Here is a 12,948-nt window from a genome sequence, read left to right on the forward strand (position 1 = left end):
CGCACGCTGCTTCACCGGGCTAATTAATCCACCAGGTGAAGATTCAGAATGACCTCTTTCAAAAGCTTTCCCTGAGCCTCCTAAATTTGGGTTCAATGCCTCTCATCCATGTTCTCTTCAATTCAAACACTTGCCATATTAGACCAGAAATACGTTTATTTGTCTACCCACAAGATTATAAACTCCTCGAGGATTTGCAAAGCAGGATACACACAAAATAAGTAACTGCAAGCGAGTGCAGGAAGTCCTAACAGACAAAAGAAATACTGTGGCCCATACTCCCAATCACGAAACCCAGACCAGGGTTGGTTGTGGCTAAACTAGAATTACTGGCTGGTAGAGAACAAGCCTGGACATATCCAGGGCAGTTACCTAGAAATCGCCGCATCCCAACTGCTGATCTCCATCCAGTAAGACATGGCAAGGCATGGCCCACATTTAAATGCAAGGAAGGCTGGGAGTGCAGGAAGAGGGGAATGTAGATATTAGCCAGCATGGACAGTGGTCTCAACCACAAATGTTCATATCAACTATTCTATTTACTTGATATTTTTCTTTAAATGAACTCACTCTGTTTTAACAGAGATAAATACACTTTATGTTACAACTATAAATGGAAAAAAATGTGTTTGTTTTTTTTTTAAGATTTTATTTTTAAGTAATCTCTACACCCAACACGGAGCTCAAATCCACAACCCTGAGATCAAGAGTTGCATGCCTGACCAACTGAGCCAGCCAAGCGCCCCAAAATGGTTCTTTTTAGAAGGAGAAAATGAAATGGTGAGTGCCCAGAGTGCTAGAAATAAGCTTTATGGCTAATAGGGGATCTAGCCTGCCTGCCATTCACGTGGTGGTGAGAACTAGATAAGATCGTGTCCGCATTAGCATTATGAAAAAGAATATATTAAACAAAAGTTTAGCAGTTTGGTAGTTCCTCAAAATGTTAAACTCAAAATTAGTACATGACCCAGCAATTCCACCAGTACATATCTACAAAGGAAAATAAAAATATATTCACATAGGGGGCTCAGCTGGTTAAACGTCTGACTCTTGATTTCGGCTCAAGCCATGATCTCAGGGTCCTGGGATCGAGTCCCACATTGGGCTCTGTGCTCAGTGGGGAGTCTGCTTCTCTCTCTCTCTCTCTGCCCCTCCCCTCAGTTGCACTCTCGCACTCTAAAACAAATAAATCTCCAAATATATATATTTATATAACATATATATTCATAAAACAATTTGTATGTGAATATTTACAGCAACACTAGCCATAACACCCAAAATGTGGAAACAACTCAAACGTCCATCAACTGGTGAATGGATGAGCAAAATGTGGCCTATCCACATAATGGAATATTATTCAGCCATAAAGAAATAAGGTACTGGGGCACCTGGGTGGTTCATTTGTTAAGCGTCTGACTTCAGCTCAGGTCATGATCCCAGGATCCTGGGATAGAGCCCCGCATCAGGCCCCCTGCTCAACGGGGAGTCTGCTTCTTCCTCTCCCTCCACTCCTACCCCTCGCTCACTCTCTCTCAAATTAAAAAAAAAAAAAAAAAAAAAAAAAAAAATTAAAAAAAAAAAAAAAAAAAAAAAGAACAGTATGCTAAGTAAAAAAAAAGCCAGTCGCAGAAGACCATATATTATATGCTCCCATTTCTATGAAATGTTCAGAATAGGCATATCTACAGAGACAGAAAGGAAACTGGTGATTGCCTAGAGTAGGGGGAATGAATACCAAAGGGTACAAGGGTTCTTTTTGGGGTGATGAAAATATTCTAAAAGCGATTTTGGTGATTGCTGCACACAACTCTAAGAATATACTAAAAACGATGAATAATGATTTAAATGAATAAACTGTGTATAATATACAATTTATATACCAATAAAGCTGTTACCCCACCAAAGGAACATTTCATTACCTGTCTAATAAACAGGTTACTGAAGCCATGTTAATCTCCTTCACAAATCCCCTAGACAAAGCAAACAGTGTTCTCTCTTCTCCACTTAAAATAATTCTATCACCTGCCATTAGATTTGTAACAGGCATGTCACCATTTTTACGTTGAAAATTATGTAAATATTGTCCATCACAAACTGTCTTTACACATTCTGTTCTAATCAGGTTTCCAATGCAGTTGCCACTCTCCTCCCTATGAAACAGAAAGAAAGACAGAGAAAGCCTCCATTTACATCAAATATATAAATACTATATTTGCATTTTTCCACAATTTACTTGTTCATCTGGCCCCTGGAAGCTATAATGCTAATACTGAGTCATTCATTTTTACATTTTCCACATTCTACATTAAAGTGTTAGAAATGCTAAGGAAACATTCTATTAGTTACAAAATAATCTCTCATCAAAAGACCTCTAGACAAGTGCTAGAGAGCACATCCCCTGTTGCACGCAGACTGGGATCTCTGAACAACATGTGTATCAGCACTTTGAACCTTGAATGACACCCCTATTTCTATGCTGATACACATAACATTACAGAAGACAAATGGCAATATTTTTCCTGAACTTAATGTGAAGAAAATAAGTACCTATTTCTTTAGTATTTACAAGAGGATTTATAATTATTATTAAAATAATGGCAAGCGAATTGATAATCCCACTGCTTCTAAGAAATAAGTATTAAGCATTTACAATCTCTCAGACACTACTATTAAATACAACTTCAGAAGCTTGTTGGCATGTACACTTGACATATTCGCTGTACTTATGTAGTCTATCAAAAACGACTTAAATTTTATCCACTGTAATGATTCCTTGCGTTAAAATTTACTATTAAGGAAATAATGATCAATTATTTCTAAGGTCACATTAAAATCAACGTTTGTTCTGGAAAGTTATAAATAAGTGGATCAAAAGCAAAGAAATACTACATAAAGAAAAATACTGGGGCCTCTGGGTGGCTCAGTCCATTAAGTGGCTGCCTACAGCTCAGGTCATGACCTCAGAAGCCTGGGATAAGGCCCTACATCCGGCTCCCTGCTGAGCAGGGAGTCTGCTTCTCCCTCTCCCCCTGCTGTGCTCTTTCGTGGTCACTCTCTGTCAAATAAATAAACAAAATCTTTAAAAAAAAAAAAAAAGAAAGAAAAATACTATGCAAAGATATACAAAATTACTTCTTTATAAGCAACTTGTAAAAAAAAATAGATCTCTATAGGAAACAAACTGAGGCTTGCTGGAGGGGAGGTAGGTGGGGGGATGGGGTAACTGGGTGATGAGCATTAAGGAGGGCACTTGATGGAATGAACACTGGGTGTTATATGCAACTGATGAATCACTAAAGTCTACCTCTGAAACTAAAAAAAATTAAAAATTTAAAAAAGTTTTTTATGGGGCGCCTGGGTGGCACAGCGGTTAAGCGTCTGCCTTCGGCTCAGGGCGTGATCCCGGCGTTATGGGATCGACCCACATCAGGCTCCTCTGCTGAGAGCCTGCTTCTTCCTCTCCCACTCCCCCTGCTTGTGTTCCCTCTCTCACTGGCTGTCTCTATCTCTGTTGAATAAAGAAATTAAAAAATCTTAAAAAAAAAAAAAAAATTTAAAAAAGTTTTAAAAATAAAAAACAGATCTCATAAAAATAAAAAATGGACCAACTTTGGAAAATTTGAATCTGTATTAAAACTTACTGAAAATATAAACTTTTTAAAGACTAGTATTTAAAATATTACGTAAAATGTCATTAATTTGTTTATTACTAGCATGCTAAAATTCACCTTATACTAAACTTTTTGCTCTTTTCACTGATGAAAAAGGACTAATGATTTTAAAATAAGATTTCTCAAGACATAGTTAACCTACTGAAAATAACATTAGTGCTCTACTTAGAAACAATTCCTTGACAGCCACCTAGAGTTGGCACGAATATTAAAATTGCACATCTCTCACATGATAGATATCATGTATCCTGTATTTTTCATGAATTCCAAATACCATCCCATTAGGTAATCCAATTAGATGGATCACTTACATTTCTGAAGCAGACATTAACCATATATGTTGGTGATTCTTTTTATTATCCTTTGATTGTGACTCCAGGGTTAACATTAGACACCAAAGGCTGAAATACTCCAAGTGTGTAAGCTTTAGATGTTGAGTTTCTTCTTTAATTTTGGGCAGCATGCCAAACGGGACTGAACTGTCATCCATCTGTTGTTCAACTGCTCTAAAGAGAGATGTATATAAAACATTTACTGGCTAGCTTTAAAAATGGTTTTTTTCTAAAATAAGCATACATATATGATAATCACTGTAACTTATAACCACAGGTCCTAATTTTCTTTAAAAGTCATTTCAACATTTTATAAGCCAAGTGGCTTTTTACAGAACAAAATGCTTAAGAAACCCAGTACAATGTTATTTTGCCTTTAAGGACTATAACCCTAATAGCTACTTAAGTTTGGTACACTCTACTTTTCATTACTATAATAGTACCAAGTCCAGGCTTTTTGTACAACTGCATTTCTCAAAATCACAATATTTGTATATCCAGCTCTGTACCATTAGAAAGTCAACATAAAAACATGGCAAATTATGTGAAGTATCAACAAATTTCTGAATTTTAATACAGAACATAGAGCATAGCATACAAAACATAGAGAATAAGATTTCAAAAAAAGTGCTTGTACTACAGGCCCAAACTTCCCATAGTTAATTGTCCTCTGCATTAACAGATCATTTATTTGATATAATACTTGGAAAAGTCCTTTATGGGAATTTTTAGGCTGAATTGGAACTTTCATCTTTATTTGATCTTGTTTCCTACTCTGTATTTACATCTAACTATTTTTTTGTGTGTCCTTCAAAACTTTCACTGGCCTATGAAGGTATAAATACAAATGACTGGTCTTAAGACAGCTAATAAACTTCCCATACGTAGAAAAATAGACATATAGGTGCCTGGCTGGCTCAGCTGGTGGAGCATGCCACTCTTGAACTTGGGATTTTAAGTTAGAGCCCCATGTTGGGTGTAGAGATCACTTAAAAAAAAATCACGAGGTGCCTGGGTGGCTCAGTCAGTTAAGCTCTGACTTCAGCTCAGGTCATGATCTCAGAGTCCTGGGATCTAGTCCTGCTTCTCCCTCTCACCCCTGCTTTCTCTCACTCTCGCTCTCTCTCTCAAATAAATAAATAAATAAATAAATAAAATCTTAAAAAAAAAGAAAAGAGAAATAGACATATATAAACAAGAAGACAAGTCTGTTGAATCATATCAAACTATCTGGGAGAACCAATCTCCCTGTTTTTAACTACACAAGGCATAAAATTAAAATAGTAACTAGGAAATAGAAGAATCTTAGGGGTGCCTGAGTGGCTCAGTCAGTTGAGCCTCTGCCTTTGGCTCAGGTCTTGATCCCAGGGTACTGGGATCGAGTCCTGCATTGAGCTCCTCGCTCAGAGGAGAGCCTGCTTCTCCCTCTGCCTCTCTCTGTCTCTCATGAATAATAAAATCTTAAAAAAAAAAAAAAAAAGAATTTTTAAAGTATCACTTAAGAAAAGCTGAATAATACTTAAAATTCCTATACTACTTCCATTTTTTTTTTTTAAGATTTTTTTATTTTTGGGACTCCTGGTGGCTCAGTCAGTTAAGGGTCTGCCTTCGGCTCAGGTCATGATCCCAGGGTCCTCGGATTGAGTCCCACATTGGGCTCCTTGCTCAGCGGAGAGCCTGCTTCTCCCTCTGACTGCTGCTCCCCCTGCTTGTGCTCTCCCTCTCACTTTGACAAATTAAAAAAAAATTTTTTTAAGTTTTTTTTATTTTTAAGTTATCTCTACACACTACATGGGGTTCAAACTTAAAACCCTGAGATCGAGTCACATGCTCACCCAAATCAGCTGGCCAGATGCCCCTATACTATACCCCTCTTAACCAGATTCCATTAAGTCCTAAAATTACTTCATTTCCCCAGAAACTATTTGCAGCAAGATTAAAATAACCACTTTTGGAAAAAGTTTAAAAAGCATACTATTATTCCCCAAGGAAGAAGGCTGGTTACAAAATATGAACTGCGTTTGTTTTTGCTTTTTTTCTATTCCCTTCATTTTAGAAATACAACCCATGGGCGCCTGGGTGGCTCAGTCAGCTAAGCATCCGCTTTCGGCTCGGGTCATGATCCTGGGGTCCTGGTATGGAGTCCCACATCAGGCTCCCCCTGCTCAGCAAGGAGTCTGCTTCTCCCTCTGTCTCTCCCCCTGGCTTGTGCTCCCTCTCTCTTTCTCAAATAAATAAATAAATAAATAAAATTAAAAAAAAAAAAGAAAGAAAGAAATACAACCCACAAAGAAAAAATCACTAAAATGAAATCGTCAATGCCAGACCAGGCAACAAAGTTCAATCATTTTGAGTTGAGTAAACACTTAACTGGAATTAATACTTTTGGAAGAAAATGTTTTTACCTGCTATAAAGAGCACAGTTGCCAATTTGTGAACAATATTTACAAGTTTGCTGGTCCTCAATTATTTGTGGCAAAGGAGCAAGCTTTGTCTTCTCCTTTTCAATAGCAGACTTGTTAATACGGTGAAACAAAGAGAATGCCATCTGGTTTCTTAGCCTTAATAATTCTATGGGAAAAAAAAGGTGGGGGTGTATTTAAGAATTAAGTTTATTATATACCTTTCTCATGTAAAACTTTCAAATTTAAAAACATAAAATGAACATTCTTATTTCCTATTACGCTAGAATAACTGTTAACATTTTGGTGTATATTTGCTTAAATATTTGTTCACTTTGTATGTTCTTTTAAACAACCATACATCTCATAACTAGTAAATATTGTGAAATTGGTATTTTTAGCTAAATGCTAAGGATAAATACAGCTATCTAGAGTGTCTCAAATATAAGACAGGAAGTTTAAAATAAATTTTAGTATAATAAAATTTTAAAAGGTTAAAAATGTTTCCAACTATACAGTATATTGTTAAATTCTTTTTAAAAAATACCACAACTAAAAATACATAAATAAGCAAGCAAGCAAATAAATAAATAAAACCACAACTACACATTACAACCTATATTAGGCCTAGCAAGTACAGGGAATGATTTTCAAGTATATATACAGATTACTAAAGATTAAAGGAAAAAACAAACAAGACAAAACCCAGAGAAGTAAATGGAGAGAGAACAACTCAACCTCTTTTATCAAGATGTTTGGCAGGCACAGGGTACATGTGGCCAGTCTTGAGGTAAAGGAGGAGGCCAGCCTCTGGATCAGCTCTCCTCTCTTGGCTCAGCAGTGTGTACAGAACAAGCTGTGAAAACATTGTACGTTTTGTCAACTAAAACATTAACTTTCACACATCCATGCGTGTTTAGCAATCAACACATACTGTAATTTTAAAATCAAAAGGTCAGGGCGCCTGGGTGGCTCAGTTGGTTGAGCAACTGACTATGGGTTTCGTCTCAGGTCATGATCTCATGGGTTGTGGGATCCAGCCTCACAACCAGCTCCTCGGTCAGCAGAGAGTCTGCCTGAAAGATTCCCTCCCTCTGCAACCCCCATGACATGCACGCTTGCACACACCTGTGCTCTGTCTCTAAAAATGAATAAATAAATCTTAAAAAAATAAAAAATTAAAATTAAAAAATCAAAAGGTCAATTAAGCTCTATGTCCATCTTGAAAATAACATGAGCAAGTTAATAAAGATAACAATAATTCAATGTCAAATATTTAACTTCTACAACACGAACACTATGCTTCTCAGTTTTACACAATAAATACAGAGTGCGCCTGGGTGGCTCAGTCAGTTAAGTGTCTGCGTTTGGCTCAGGTCATAATCTTAGGGTCCTGGTATTGAGCCCCACGTCAGGCTCCCTCCTCAGTGGGGAGTCTGCTTCTCCCTCTCTCTGCCCCTTCCCTGCTTGTGCTCTTTTTCTCGTTTTCTCTCTCTCAAATAAATAAATAAAATCTTTTTAAAAAAATACATAGAATTTTTCTTAGACAGTAAATATGTAGGTTTCCAATAAATTAAAGAGGGAAATTAACCAAACTATATTTTACATTCTGAAGTTAAGTCTTTAGACACTATTTTCCCTGTTTAAAATAAATGAACTAAAAAAAATAAATTAAGTGAACTAAACATTAAAATGCATATTATTTATGTCATAGTTACTGGGACAACTAAATGAGACTCACTCTACAAAGTTCACTGTTTTTTTGCAGAGCATGAGTCATTATTAACTGCATTAAATTTATGTGGTGCTCTCCAGAGAAACCATCTAAAACAAGTTAGAAACAGCTGGTTTACAGTTCATGAAAACACCTTAGCAACAATAGCACATCATTTAGTCAAATACAACCTGCAAACAAGCTAATATCTTTTCCAGGAGGTTTCCAAGATTAAAATATTGAATAATTTATGTCTTTCTTTGTTATTTAGTAGGCTCCACATCCAGCCTGGAGCACAATGTGGGGCCTGAACTCTCGACCATGAGATCAAGGCCTGAGCTGAGATCAAGAGTTGGAAGGTTGGGAATTCCTGGAATACCTGGGTGGCTCAGTCTGTTAAGCGTCTGCCTTTGGCTCAAGTCAATATCCAAGGGTCGTGGGGTCAAGTCCCACCTCAGGCTCCTTGGTCAGCGGGGAGCCTGCTTCTCTCCCTCTGCCTGCCATTGCCCATTGCCCCTGCTTGTGCACATGCTCTCTCTCTTTCTCTCTCTCCTCTCTCTCACACTTGCACTCTCTGACAAATAAATAAAATCTTAAAAAGGAAAAAAAAAAAAGATGGAAACTTAACCAACTGAACCACCCAGGTGCCCCTGATGTATGTCTTTAAATCATAAAACTTCAGAGGCCCTGGGTGGCTCAGTAAGCTAAGCATCTGCCTTCAGTGCAGGTCATGATCCCAGGGTCCTGGGATCCAGACCCACCTAGAGCAGGGAGCCTGCTTCCCCCTCTCTCCTTCTACCTCTCCCTACCTCCCCACCCCAGCTCATGCTCTTTCGCTCTCTCAAATAAATAAATAATAAATAAATCATGAAATTCCAAAATACCAAGACCAGTCATTATAATTAACATGCCTAGGTAGGTCAACGTATAATTACATTCTTGCTTTCTAAGCTATATTTAAAATATAATGGGGTGCCTGGCTGGCTCAGTTGGTAGAGCATGCAATTCTTTATCTCGGGGTTGTAATCTCGAGCCCCACATTGGGTGTAGAGATTACTTAAAGTAAAATCTTTAAATTAATCAATTTAATATAAGATTTATAGAAGGCAAAAAGTATTTGCAGCATATTAATTATATCTATAAATTCATAATTAAATACTCAAGACAGGCTTGTAAAAAACAAAAATAAGTTAAATTTCTTTGCTTTTTGTTCTTTTGTTCCTATCAAAGATACTGGTGCTTGTCAAAAATAAACTACCAGGACTACACCAAAATAAAAAGCTCTTACGCAGCAAAGGAAACCATCAACAAAACAAAAAGGCAACCTACTGAATGAGAGAAGATATTTGCAAATGATATATCCTATAAAAGGTTAATATCCAAAATATATAAAGAACTTATACAACTCAACACCCAAAAAACAGATAAACTGATTAAAAAATGTGCAGAGGGCCTGAATAGACATTTTTCCATAAAACACCAACAGATGGCCAAAAGACACATTAAAAGATGCTCAACATCACTCAGCATCAGGAAGATGCAAGTCAAAACTACAGTAAGATATCAACTTGCATCTGTCAGAACAGCTAGAATCAAAAAGACAAGAAATAAGTGTTTACAAGGATGTGGAGAAAAGGGAACACCCCATGCACTATTGGTGAGTATGTAAATTGGTGCAACCACTGTGGAAAACAGTACAGGGGTTCCTCAAAAAGTTAAAAATAGAAATAACATACAATCCAGTAATTCCACTACTAGGTATTTACCCAAAGAATACAAAAACACTAATTTGAAGATATATGCACCCCTATGTTTGTTGCAGCATTATTTACAATAGCCAAGATAAGGAAGCAACCCAAGTGTCCACTTTTTAAAAAATTTTTTCTTTTTTTTTCTGAATTTAAATTCAATTAAGTGTCCACTGATAGATGAATGGATAAATATGTGGTGTTTATATGTAATGGAATACTACCCAGCCATAAAAAAGAAAATGATATCTTGCCATTTGTGACACCATGGATGGACCTAGAGGGTATTATGCTAAGTGAAATAAGTCAGAAAAAAGAAAAATATCATGTATAAGGGAAACTGTATAAGGTATCTGACTCTTGATCAGATAAGTTCCCTTATACATGGGATCTAAAAACAAAACAAACAGGGGCGCCTGGGTGGTGCAGTCCTTAAGCGTCTGCCTTTGGCTCAGGGCGTGATCCCAGCGTTCTGGGATCGAGCCCCACATCAGGCTCCTCCACTATGAGCCTGCTTCTTCCTCTCCCACTCCCCTTGCTTGTGTTCCCTCTTTCGCTGGCTGTCTCTGTCAAATAAATAAATAAAATCTTTTTAAAAAATAAATAAATAAATAAAAATAAAAACAAAACAAACAAAATGCAGAAATAGACCCATAAATACAGAGAACAAACTGATGGTTGCCAGAGAGGAGGAAGGTAAGGAGATGGGGAAAATGGGTGAAGGGGAGTGGGAGACACAGATTTTCAGTTACAGAATGAATACGTCATGGGGATAAAAGATACGGCATAAGGAATATAGTCAATAGGACTGTAATAGTGTTGTATGGTGGCTGATGGTAGCTACACTTGCGGTAAACATTGCATAACATAATGAAGTGCTAAATCGCTGTGTTATACACCTGAAACTAATACAACATTGTATGCCACCTATACTTCAATTAAAAAAAAAAAACAAACCAGTGGTACTTCTGAAATGAGCAAATACAGCAGCAATATAGAAGAAATCCCAATATATAAATCTTGCAAAGAAAATACAATCCCAAGTACCTCAATGTTCAAGGACATTTACAGTAATATGGTAACCTCAAATGTCTACAAAGTAAAATGTGAAAACATTGTCTTAAGAAACAATCATACCAAAGTTTGGTACTTTAGCTTGATATCCAAAATTCATCTGTATACATAAGATTCTTATGAAGGACTGCTTCTTCAATATTTGAGCCTATGAAGTATGTTTTGGGAGGTCTTCCTACAAATACCCTATTTGTGTTCCCTTATACAGTATAGGTACCAAATAAAACTTTTTAAAATTAAAATGAACTCATAAGTGATACGGTAGAGCCTTGGGGCTGTGGACCAAAGGAGTCACATGAAACTAATGGTCCTTCTGTGTTGTTTTTCCCTCCAAGGAAACTGAGGCAGAAGGAAGGAATACAAAGGACTCTGCTTCTGGTACTTATTAGAAGGGAAAATATCTGAAGTGAAATTCCCTTAATATTATAACAAAAGGAAGTTGGGTTGAAATTTCACAGTATTATTATAATTCAGCTATATCATGAGGAGCCTGTCTGGCTCAGCTGGAAGAGACTGTGACTCTTGATCTCAGGGTCATGAGTTCAAGCCCCACACTGGGCGCAAAGCTTACTTTAAAAAATAACAAAATTTTAAAAATTAAAATGTCTTCCAATGCTAAAATACTGCTTTAGAAATGAACTTTGAGAATATGATCCATTTATAAAATAAAGATCTTTCTTAAATGAAGTTAGTTTATAACAATGAGCCTTTTCTGCATTACCAAAGTGAAAGTCAGATCTTCCAAGAGGGAATATGTATGTCTTTTTTCATCCCCAATATCTATGTAACTCAATGGATTACTATAATTTTTTCATGTCTCCTTGTTTCTTGAACAATATGCAATATAAACTCCCAATATTTTTGTTTCAGTCTTGCTCTAGTCAGTTTCCTCATGTTTTAATACAAGAAATATTGTTTTATTCTTAAAAGTTCTTCTTGCGGGGCGCCTGGGTGGCACAGCGGTTAAGCGTCTGCCTTCGGCTCAGGGCGTGATTCCGGCATTATGGGATGGAGCCCCACATCAGGCTCCTCCGCTATGAGCCTGCTTCTTCCTCTCCCACTCCCCCTGCTTGTGTTCCCTCTTTTGCTGGCTATCTCTATCTCTGTCGAATAAATAAACAAAATCTTTAAAAAAAAAAAGTTCTTCTTGCAGCTTCTCTTCTTGCAAAGATAAGTTTCAACTGAACAAAATTAAAAACAGTAATATTATCTGCCTTCAAGGTACTGCAAGTCAGAGCAGGAATCTTAGAAGATCTTTGAATCCAGACCATGTTAGATGCTAAAATGCTTTTATATTTCTCTTTACTCAGAAATGCTTTCAATCAAAATTGTCATTAAAAAAAGTGAAGTTTTCAGTCTCATGTACATAGAACACATTTCTTCAAATCTTTGACTTCAAAAACAGCTTTCATTTCTTGGCATGATTTTCCTTCCTCAAGAGGGCTTTAATCTAGGTAAATCTTTACTTCATGATTTTAGCCATTTCTATGTTACCAAAGTGAAGAGCTCACGTCTTCTAATCGCAGAAACCTATTTTTTCCTCCACTTCCAATATCTGTAAAACCCAGTAAGGGGAGAAACATCAATGCCCAAATGGAAAAGCTTGCATGAGAACCTTTGATGTTGCATACATATTAAGAATGGCAAGAAAGATTTAATAAGAGAAAGTCCCTTTAATCACTGAGTATATAATTCAGTATTTTGAATCGGAATGTTACTTTATATAAAATCTATTGAAACTAAAAAAAAAACAAAAAAATCTGAATAGTGTTTGAGATTCCAAAGGCAAAAGGAAATTTAAGTTATATTACAAATGCTATGTTATTATGTTATTTATTGCCATAATACATATCATACCATAAAAATATAATATTACTACCTTTTAGTTTTAACCTTTGCTGGTTTAAAAGTGTCTAGAACAGGGGCGCCTGGGTGGCACAGCGGTTAAGCGTCTGCCTTCGGCTCAGGGCGTGATCCCGGCGTTATGGGATCGAGCCCCACATCAGG

General features: G+C 36.7%; 1 protein-coding gene across 1 annotated transcript in view; it reads right to left on the reverse strand.

Annotated features, from left to right (window-relative positions):
* Positions 1–12,948, reverse strand: part of DNA2 (DNA replication helicase/nuclease 2) — a 57,793-nt gene that overhangs the window by 18,258 nt on the left and 26,587 nt on the right. Inside the window, exons 6-9 of the mRNA XM_034663585.1 lie at positions 7,144–7,261; positions 6,409–6,574; positions 3,983–4,177; positions 1,920–2,150 (exon numbers count right to left, since the gene is read on the reverse strand). Coding sequence (XP_034519476.1) covers positions 1,920–2,150; positions 3,983–4,177; positions 6,409–6,574; positions 7,144–7,261 — 710 coding nt within the window. The remainder of the gene's footprint in view (positions 1–1,919; positions 2,151–3,982; positions 4,178–6,408; positions 6,575–7,143; positions 7,262–12,948) is intronic.

This window comes from Ailuropoda melanoleuca, chromosome 6, assembly GCF_002007445.2.
Source record: "Ailuropoda melanoleuca isolate Jingjing chromosome 6, ASM200744v2, whole genome shotgun sequence".
Classification (NCBI taxonomy): Eukaryota; Metazoa; Chordata; class Mammalia; order Carnivora; family Ursidae; genus Ailuropoda; species Ailuropoda melanoleuca.